Source organism: Eutrigla gurnardus (genome assembly GCF_963514095.1).
Source record: "Eutrigla gurnardus genome assembly, chromosome: 14".
Taxonomy (NCBI): domain Eukaryota; kingdom Metazoa; phylum Chordata; class Actinopteri; order Perciformes; family Triglidae; genus Eutrigla; species Eutrigla gurnardus.
In genome coordinates this window covers 23365962-23376442 of record NC_139937.1, presented here as the reverse complement: position 1 = coordinate 23376442, position 10481 = coordinate 23365962, and the positions used below count along the sequence as shown (strand labels likewise).

General features: G+C 44.6%; 2 protein-coding genes across 2 annotated transcripts; both read left to right on the top strand.

Moving 5' to 3' along the window:
* The first annotated feature begins 311 nt into the window (after positions 1-311).
* Positions 312-3270, top strand: mgat1a (alpha-1,3-mannosyl-glycoprotein 2-beta-N-acetylglucosaminyltransferase a). The gene is made up of 3 exons (XM_084027939.1): positions 312-462; positions 834-1773; positions 1985-3270. The coding sequence occupies exons 2-3, from the start codon at positions 1147-1149 to the stop codon at positions 2681-2683; spliced, it is 1326 nt and encodes a 441-aa protein (XP_083884065.1). The 5' UTR covers positions 312-462; positions 834-1146; the 3' UTR covers positions 2684-3270.
* Positions 3271-4106: 836 nt separating this feature from the next.
* On the top strand, positions 4107-10282 carry sh3bp5la (SH3-binding domain protein 5-like, a). Its single transcript, XM_084026441.1, has 6 exons — positions 4107-4776; positions 5214-5276; positions 5645-5773; positions 6475-6639; positions 6990-7163; positions 7383-10282. Exons 1-6 carry the CDS (start codon positions 4549-4551, stop codon positions 7917-7919), a joined length of 1296 nt encoding a protein of 431 aa, XP_083882567.1. The 5' UTR covers positions 4107-4548; the 3' UTR covers positions 7920-10282.
* The last annotated feature ends 199 nt before the right edge of the window (positions 10283-10481 follow it).

The following is a 10481-nucleotide window of genomic DNA, read 5'->3' as shown; positions in this document are numbered from 1 at the left end:
CATCAGGCAGACAGAAGGAAGTGTATTTCACACACACACACACACACACACACACACACACACACACACACACACACACACACACACACACACACACACACACACACACACACAGAGGCTGCTGTTTCTTAATTGGCTCCACAGAGAGCCACTCACACGTCAAAGTTGTGTAATTTCTCAAGGTGACAGTTAGGGCGGGACTTCCGGTGACTGCTCGCTCCCCAGGAAGTCGTGTTAATTCCCCTGTCCCTCCCTCCTCCTCCTCCTCCTCCTCCTCTTCCAGTCTTGTGGCGAAACAACTAAGAAAAGGGTGTAAAGTTGCGTTCCTAACCGGAGAACCAGCAGGAGAGCAGTTCCACGCCGGCTCCCGGACCTCCCTCTCGGCTCCCGTCGTCCAACCCCTCCCCCCCATCCGGTTGTCACCGAAGAAATGGCCGCAGAAAGAGAAGACGCGCTCGGACGGTAAGGAGCTAATTTCCACACGCTCCTGCGCGAGCTCCAGTATTTACAGTCTGTCGGGTTTAACCTGTCTGTCGTGCTGCGGGGGGAGGGGGGAGGAGAGGAAGCACAGCGGGGTCCGGGTTTGACGCTAGGCTCTTCTTTTTGTCGGTTTTTGGCGCAGACAGCGAGTCAGCCACAGGTGATGACGAGAAAAATCGATCAGACAGTTGATCGGTGAATCATCACTCCGGTTCACGTGAACTTCCTACCAAAGAACACACACATTCACAGATTTCCAGGGTTCATTTATTTGTGTTACCACTTCCGTTGCCACCTTTTATGTGGTGTTTTTTTTATTTCTCTGAAAGTACACTGTGTTCTTGTTGTTTCAGGTAAAAGAGGATTTACAAAGTGGAGGAATCTGGTCTGAATCGCAACTTAACACCAAGATGAGTCCCATCCTTTGTCGTGCCGCTGCTATCTTCGCCTTCATCGACGCCTCTTTGTGTCCCTGTAACTTCAGTAACTCTCCCAGCCAACCAAAGTGTGACTCCACGTCTCTGATTATGTGCTTGTGATGAGACGCAGGCTGATCTTCCCATATCCCATTCCCATTGTCTGTAACGAGGACACGTCTCCCCCTTCAGACCCCGTGCTCCCGAACCCACCGCCGCCGCCGCCCCCTCCCTCTTGAGTTTCTGGGCCATGCTCCGCAAGAGAGGCTCTGTCATTTTCTGTGGTACGTTCCTGTTTGTCACCTGGAACGCCATACTGGTGCTGCTGCTGTGGGGCAGACCCCAACCCGGCCAGCCGGGCGAGCCCGGCCGAGAGCAGAGACAGGTGGCGGAGAGGCCCACCAATGACGTGGTGGGAGATGTGCTCCGGATGGCGGACACGTTCGAGGCGGAGCTCGAGATGCAGAAGAAGATCCTGCTGCAGATCAGGAACCAACAGGCGCTGTGGGAGCCGTCTAACAGGAACGGGCCCAAGGATGACGCCCCGCCTGTCATGCCCGTCCTGGTGATCGCCTGCAACAGGGTCACCGTGAGGCGCTGCTTGGACAAACTCCTGGAGCTCCGGCCCTCAGCGGAGCTTTTCCCGATCATAGTGAGTCAGGACTGCGGGCACGGCGAAACGGCCGAGGTCATCCGTTCTTACGGCGATCAAGTAATTCACCTGAAACAGCCGGACCTGTCCGACATCGCTGTGCGGCCGGAGCACAAGAAGTTTCAGGGTTACTACAAAATCTCCAGGCATTACCACTGGGCTCTCAACCAGGTGTTCAAGACCCTCTCTCACTCCTCTGTCATCATTGTCGAGGATGACCTTGAGGTAAACATTTCATCCATTTTTGGCAAAATGCTCCAGTTTCTAATTTTATTGTAAATATTACATCAGATTCAAAAGACAATTAAGCCATTAAACCCACATCCATATAAAAACAATGTGTTGTTCCATATTTCTCAGCTTATAAATTATTCAATCCTTAAAACACTTAATGTCACGTTTCAGCTGGAATTTAATGATTCATCTCCTACTCTAGGTGGCGCCAGACTTCTTTGAGTACTTCCGAGCCTTGCTGCCGCTCCTGAAATCCGACCCCGGTTTGTGGTGCGTGTCGGCCTGGAATGACAATGGCCGGGACGGCTACGTGGATCCAGGCAAGGCTAACCTGCTCTACAGGACGGACTTCTTTCCCGGTCTGGGCTGGATGCTCCTCAGGGAGGCGTGGGATGAGCTGGAGCCCAAGTGGCCCGCTTCATTCTGGGACGACTGGATGCGTCAGCCGGAGCAGCGCCGCAACCGCGCCTGCATACGGCCGGAGATCTCACGAACTTTGACCTTCGGCCGGAAAGGAGTGAGTCTCGGTCAGTTTTATGACAAGTACCTGCGATACATTAAACTGAATACCGAATATGTGCCTTTCACCGAGTTAGACCTGAGTTACTTGAAGGAGGAGACGTACAGAGAACGTTTTGAGAAGGAGGTTTACGGCGCTCCCGTTGTTTCATATGACGATGCTAAGCGGGGGCATCTAAAGGGCCCTGGGCCCTTCCGCCTTCAATACTCGACAAAGGACAGTTTCAAAGTGCTGGCCAAAAACCTGGGAGTCATGGACGACTTGAAGTCTGGAGTGCCGAGGACAGGATACAGAGGGGTGGTCAGTTTCCTCTTAAGAGGACAGAGAATCTACTTGGCCCCTCCTCCAGGATGGACCCGGTATGATCCCACCTGGAGCTGAAGAACCTTAACTTGCAAGCCTTTTTGTAATCTCTGAATGTCAGTTGGGGAAAGCGTTCCAGACCAAAGACTGGTGTCTTCAAAGCTTCTCTTCGATTCAATGATATGTACTTTTAAGATTATTGTAATGATGCAGAACGGATTGTCTATGGTGTTGGGGTTATTGCCAATGCTACTCAGGTTTTTTTCATTTTTCTTACGGTGTAGGATACAGCCTAAACAGTTTGTTAGACAACACTGCTGTGATTTACCAGAGATCTATTTTTATATTCTAATTGTGCACATGACATTCATTAATGCATCCAATGCAAATACCTAGTTTGCCACTTAATTTGCAACTGTTAATGTCCGGTACATATGAAAATATAACCCGGGGTATGCTGGCTTAAAGTGGTGGTGATGGGTCATAACTGCAGTATATAACTCATCATTTTGATTCTCATCTTTTTTTGTCTTTTATGAAAATCAGTTCTTCCAGCTTACATTTTAATATCAATTAATTTTGTTGAATGATTCTCCAATGTACTACACCTCACAGGTTTGTTACCTGTGTTTGTATATTTTTGGAATAAAAAAAAAATCAATACACCCTGTTGCTTTTTAATGAGTTGGTTAGTTCACTTAGCTTTTACAGAAAGAACACCATCATTTGATATGAAAATAAGATAAAAACTGTAGGGAAAACTGAATATTATCAAGAAGGTGCAGCATATATATATATATATATATATATATATATATATACAAACACATACATATATACACATGTCCAAAAAGTGAACAGTTCATGGTGAGGATCATGTGCACGGTTCAATTGCATGCATTACAGTATTAATGGGTTAATAATATCGAGAGAAAAAAGTTAACGTGTGCAGCCAAACATTATTCAAACCCAGAGAACATTATTTTAAATTCTAGCAGAGATTGAACATGGAAATGCATAACCATGATGTCATTAAAGGCTATTTTTATATGATGAAATTGGGCATCCATCTAAACATTGACTCAATATTCTATCAAATGTAGCATGTGAGAGACTATTTATTTATAATAAATATTTGTTTATTAAAGTAAATACATTTAAATGTAATGTATTTTATAAAATGAATTTTATTATATTAATTAATACAATAAAATTTATAAATACATACATTTTAATCAAAATAAATTTATTTATTTGTTTATATTTGTAAAATATTATTCCAACATAAATTCCATGCTGTAGAAATAAAAGCTATAGTTCAAATTCTGATTAAACATTAGACTTTAGGAACATAGTGATACCACATGGCATCTTATACATTAGCTGGACATCGTATGGTTGTCGCCCAGTTTCCCATTTCGTTCATTGAATTGGCTGACTGTCTACGGTAGCCGACGTGGACCAAACGCGTCCGTTTCCAACGCTCCTCTGTGTTTACTTCATTTGAAACGATGATGTGAGACCGAAACCGCTAGCTAGCTAGCCTAGCTATGGTAATGAAGAACCGGTAAGAGATGGAGGGGGCAACACATGGTGGTGGGGGGGACATACTGGTGGGCCTCCTTGTACGTTTCAATCTCACGACAGCTCTTCGTTCTCACCTGTTTGCCGTTCAGTAACGTTCGCCGTTAAATTCACCCCGGCAGGCGTTAGCCTGTTAGCGTGCTAGGCTGCAGGCTAGGCTAGCTGTGCAGTTGGGGTTCGCGTTTCGGTGTGATATGGCAGATTACAAACTCGACAACGCTCGCCACCACTGGGAGTATTTTCTCATTTACCCTTGTTGATTATCACACTCGCTTTGGAAAGGACTGTTTGTTTTTTTTGCTGGTTAAGTAAACCACCTTTTGCTAACGCCGCTATTAGCGAGAACCGTGCGGCCTAGAATGGAGCCGGGCGACTTGCGTGAGAGCCCCGCCGGCTCCGGGGAATCAGATGCGGGCGATTGGAGGGAGGTTACACCCGGCGGGGAGGAGGAGGTCAAAGCTACCGAAACGAATGGAACTACGATAGAGACGGCGCCCAGGAACACCTGTGAGGAAGCTGTAAGTGAAAAAGGAATGGAAGAGCAACTACACAGCCCCTATGAGGAGGAACTGGACCCCAGAATACAGGTATGAAAACCATCTTAATACTCTGTTAACCTCCTCCAAGGTAGAAGTATTAACTAGCCCGGATGTAGTCATTGTTAATGCTACCTGTGTGGGTAACTTAATAGTGGCATCATTTTTTATTAAGCTTAACGGAGCTGTGTCAAATGTATGTGTAGTAAAAGTGATTATCTTGCACAGACATGATAATTGCACCATAGTTACATACCTGTGAAGTCGATTTCATTTGAACTCCAGCTTACAGCTTGTGGGTGTGCCTGCTGCGCCTTATTAGTGCATTTAAACATTCTAGCATTATTACATTTAATTGTAATTGTATTAAATTAGATGGAGTTAATTTCACCCAGACGGTGTGTGTTAGAAGAATATATTTATACTATCTAGCTGTGAATAGGGGCCCTAATGCTGCACGTTGGTCACCCCCACACACACACACACAGGAAGAGTTGGAGCATCTCAATGAAGCCAGTGCAGAAATCAACAGATTGGAGCTGCAGTTGGATGTAAGTACAAATACACATTTCCAAGTAAATAAAAATGCGCTCTCTACTTATTTCGGGGCATTTGTTCAATCTTCAGATGGAATAAAAATACTTTGATTTTGACAAAACAAACCTCTTGAGAAATGTGAAAAGATTCACCGAGTACCACCCTAGGAATTGCTCTGCTGTCTCGGTTGTTGAATATTTTATTAGTCTACCCAGACGGTGCTCATCAATATGATAATTTTTTATCAATATGTCTAAGCATTAGGCAGAGTAAAGTCAGAACTCTTAAAATGGAAACATGTTTTGGAGTGGATAGTGTGACACTGGTTTGCATCTCTTCAAGGTAAATCTAATCTTGTCATTTTCATACTTTAACCATCCAGGATGCCAGAACAGGGTACCGTAAGATCCTCACCGAGTCTGCCAGGAAGCTAAATGCTCAGAGCTCTCAGCTTGGTGGCTGCATAGAGAAAGCACGGCCCTATTATGAAGCTCGTCGCCTCGCAAAAGAGGTACAGGCAAACAATATTTGCAAAACATCTAAATATGTTGTATGTGTGTCAAATGTTTTTGCAATAATATATGTGCAAAAAAGAAACTAGTAGTTGTATTTAGCCATTCACCAAATCCTGTCAGGAATACAGTTTACTATATTAAGATGCAAGGAATATAATACCAAGACATGCTGCTGTTACACTGAGTTCTAGCCTCAGTGTAAACGAGGCCTTCCTGCCGTATTGTTGCTTCTAATTGTTCATACGGCATTTGGAGGTGGTTTCCACATATGTGGTGTTACGTTACAGCAGTTCCTGACAGCACTGAAGGAGTGCTCATAGTTGTTTTCTGTGTTTGTGTGTGTGCACATAACATTACAAACCCCCTAGGCACTGTTTATTTTTATTATATTTTTACCCATGCCAAAAACTGTAGACACGTTTTCGATGGTCACATCTTCTCCTATATTGTTTCTACAATTTCATCCATTTTAACTGGATGTAGCCCATCACACACTCTGGATACCAGATGCTTGTTTTGTTCCTACAGGAGTACTAACTGTGTGTGAATTGTTTCATGGGAAATTCCAAAATGATTCATTTAAATAAAAGCCAACTGGTTGTTTTCCCTTTCTGACCTGTTGCTCTGACAGAGATCTGATTGTATTTGGCCCTATTCCAATTCTGTAGGCTGTAAACGTTTTGTCTGCTCCCTCCAGGCGCAGCAGGAGACCCAGAAGGCAGCTTTGAGCTACGAGAGGGCCGTCTCTATGCACACAGCTGCCAGGGAGATGGTCTATGTGGCAGAGCAGGGTCTGATGGCTGATGGCAAGAACACCCTGGATCCCACCTGGCAGGAGATGCTCAATCATGCTACCTCCAAGGTAACAAAGAGGGGGGAGGTACACAGGCTATAAAACAAGGTCACCAGACAAGTTAAAGTGTTCACTGGAAAGTACAAAGAACACAAAAATATTCCAAAACATCTTGGATAGTGTGGGTATAACGATACAGTGTGGATCTATATATATCATCTTTCAGATATGCCTTTATTTTGAAATTCACATGGCACGCCTGTGTCACCATTTCCATCCAACCTTACAGAGCCCAGTAATAAAACTGTCAAATTTTAAAAAATGTCACTTATTATGTCATGTATTGTCTCATATATATATATATATATCTATAGAGAGAGAGAGGTTGATGCCACAAACTTGTTGCGTGTCTGTCACAGGTCAACGAAGCCGAGGAGGAACGACTTCGCAGTGAGAGGGAGCACATGCGCGTCACGCACGCTTGTCAGGAGGCCGAGGCTCGGGTTCAGATGCTGCAAAAGTCCCTCAAAAGAGTCATTGTGAAATCCAAACCCTACTTTGAGCTCAAGGCCCAGTTCAACCACATTCTGGAGGTAATGCAGACACAGGAGGCTCAACCATAAAGCACATACAAGATTCTCTGTCACAAGAATCGTTTTGTTGTAAATATTCTGCAGAGTTTGCAAAAACTGCTGTTATATATTCTGTTTTTTATGGATTAATTAGAGGTCACTGGTGGGTTATGCACGTTTGGCATAAAATCAATGTTGAAATTGATGTTAAAAGTTGCTGCGCCCTCTCTGTGACTCCAGGAGAACAAAGCCATAGTGCTGCAGCTGGAACAGCAAGTAGCCAAGGTGAAGACCCGCTACTCCATCGCCTTACGGAACTTGGAACAAATCAGTGAGCAGATTCATGCTCAGAGGGGGAGGGACCAGGCCGAGGGAGGATGCACCACTGTTTGCGTTGGGCGGAGTCCCCCCGTTGGAGCCGAGTCCGACATCCAAGTGAAGAAAGAAGGTGGAGCCTGCGGCGGCAGTACACCAGGGTCGGATGACGTGGATGCAGCCATCGGCCTGGAGAAAGAGAAGGAGAATGAAAGGGAGAGGGAGCGGGCGGGGTCGGATTCCCTTTCGATCTTCAGCCTGCAGACCATCGCCTCTGACTTGGAGAAATATGACTCCATCGAGCACCTCGGGGACCTCAGCGATGTAGGGAGCGTAACTGGGGATGAGGGGGAGAAAGAGCGAGGCGGAGTGATGGATAGAAGACCCAAGCTGGCAGAAACAACGGCCAAAGAGCGCCAGCAGCAGTTTTACAAGCAGCATCACCGAAGCTTCAGTTTGTGAGGCTGTGATTGATTAAAAAAAACCCAGCTATAAGCGCTACAAATGTAAAGTGATCGCTACGGAGAAAAAATCGAATTACTAATTAGGGTAAGCATCCCTAAAGGTGTGTTCACACCAAATGCAAAGCGAATTTTCACCTTGCGTTAATTGCGCCAAGTTTGATGCAATGTTTATTCGCTTTACTCGCGCTAGATGCGCCAGAGAGGAGGGAGGAGCTTACCTCGATATAGACACCGACGATGTTTCATCTGTCATGGCTGAAATGACCAATATTGCTGCTTTGTACATGTTGTGGAGTCCCAGATACGCCAGGAAACCAACCAGCGTCCTGCCAGAGTTCACAACATCACCCAGAGGTGCTCGGTGAATTGAATTGAGCTGTATTCACTGTGAATAGCAAGACGCACGTCGGCTGGTTTACTACAGCGGTATTAACCCAAAATAAACTATTTTGTTGGGATTTAATTGTTGTAAATGGATCAAAAAAGGGTGTCGAAGTAACTACATAATGACGACAATTTGCAAAATGCCCGAAGTCGTGCTTTGTTAGGTCTGTCTGCAAGACGATAAGCAAACAACTTCTAAAATGCGTGTTTTCTGAATGGAGTTCGGCTAGATCGGAGCTCTGTAGCTGCTCCATTAGCACTTAAGATAACGTCATTTAGACGACCTTGTTGATGGGCCATAGACAGCCTCTGGTTCCTCCACATAGTCTAATGAGAGGTCCTATCGTAGACCTCTGGGAGACCACAGACCTCTAAGATACGTTTTATGTCTCCAGTTCGGATTCAGTGACGCCAGGAGGAGAATCTCAGCGCTGATAGACGTTTGCGTCATTCACGCCACAATTTTGCATCTCTGAGTTGACTTTGTATGCAGTAGCGCTGCGTAAAATATTTGCTTTGCGTTTGGTGTTAACACATCTTAACACACATTTACCAACCAAAGTATAAAACCGTGAATTAGCGGAACATGTAAGACTGGAGTGAGGTAAATGTAGATGATATGATGGTGTAAATAAGCACACATGTTGACTGACAACACATTATTCTAATACTGACACTGATCAATAGTTAATATTGCTGCCTAGTTAGAACACTACCTGACTCTAAAGAGCTTTCAACCCCCGCAGGACAAGTACACTGTATAGTCACTCCCTCTGAGGGATTCTGGGTAGAATTTGTTTCTTGAGCATGAAGGAACAGCGAAGAATGATCAAAGCCCAGTCTGATGTTACGAAAGGCGCCATTTCTTCCTCTCCCAGGCTAATCGTTGATCTAATTTAGTGAGACACGTGAAAACAAAAACCCTCCGTTGTTGCCCCCCCCCCCTCCGGTCGTGTCGAGTCTCATCAGTGACTGCTTCAAGGTAGAGGGGGGGGGGATCCACACTCTTATCCACACTCTTATCCACACTCATCAAGTTAGTGTGCAGGGAAAAATGACGAAAGCGATTCTCCGTCGTTGCAGTTGGGAAAAAAAGCATGTTTGAATCCACATTTCATATATTTATTTAACATGCTGCAAAGCAGCGTGCTTTCTTTCTTTGTTTTCTGGCACGAGAGAATGCGTTTTTTGAAGATTCCTGAAACGAGGAGTCCGAAGATGATTCGGACTCGTTCCACTCCGACGGCATGCACTCCTTGTTGGCTATGGAAACACACGTTTATGACATGCTTTCAGGGCCGCGTGCTGAAACGAAAAACTGACCGCAGTTAAGGGAAGAAGAAGAAGCTGTTTTTCTTTTTTTTAATGTCTTACGATGCCTTTCTCAACTTTGTATTGTTTGGATTTAGTTTACATTTGTATGAGCGGATTACTTTGGCAGCAAATTCTTCTTTTTAAAGACCCTTGTTGTAATTTTGTGCCTTGACACACGTTTAGCATGAGCAGCACTTTGTTGTGAACTCATCTGTAGTTCTGTTGAGAACCATTTAAAGACCAAGATTATTTTTATTTAATTTTTAATAATCTGAGTCGCCCAGCCGTTGTTTTCTTTGATGAGACTTGAAGAGTTAGTTCTGCTGTATTTCATTTTACGATATTGTACTTTTTGATTGTCAAAGTGTACGATGCCAGAGAGATGACTTGTAAATGTATGTAATTATTACAAAGCTGGAAAATATTGACTTGTACAGTCACACGCGTTTTGAATGTTCGACAAGTTTGTTGTACAGACGTTCTGGATAGTTTGTGTATTTAAACTCCTTGTTGCAGTTTACCTGAAACACCTGCACCTAACAATTAGTCTTCACCCTTTTAAAGGCATTTGTGAATTAGTCGGGATGTCACTTTCCAGTTTATGCATCATCATGTCTATAATCAATAAACCAAATCCCACTTCTCGGGCTTGTGCGATTCCCATATTACTTCCCGTTTGATTGAATCTCTTGCAGGAGTTATTGCTGATGTTCATGCAGAGCGGCAGGTTGGGGATGCTGAGTTCCCGTTTGACAGATGCAGGAAGAGGGATGGTGAGGTTATGTCTTCCACAGCACGCCTTTCAATTATTCAAGAGATGCATAAATATGAAGCAGGGTCTCAGAATAGATGGGAGCAGAGG

Bases quoted from the DNA above. Each gene is read 5' to 3' on its own strand.
- mgat1a (XM_084027939.1), top strand. From the start codon at position 1,147: ATGCTCCGCAAGAGAGGCTCTGTCATTTTCTGTGGTACGTTCCTGTTT. The intron at 1,774-1,984 runs GTAAACATTTCA...CTCCTACTCTAG, and splicing joins TTGTCGAGGATGACCTTGAG to GTGGCGCCAGACTTCTTTGA.
- sh3bp5la (XM_084026441.1), top strand. From the start codon at position 4,549: ATGGAGCCGGGCGACTTGCGTGAGAGCCCCGCCGGCTCCGGGGAATCA. The intron at 4,777-5,213 runs GTATGAAAACCA...ACACACACACAG, and splicing joins AACTGGACCCCAGAATACAG to GAAGAGTTGGAGCATCTCAA. The intron at 7,164-7,382 runs GTAATGCAGACA...CTGTGACTCCAG, and splicing joins AGTTCAACCACATTCTGGAG to GAGAACAAAGCCATAGTGCT.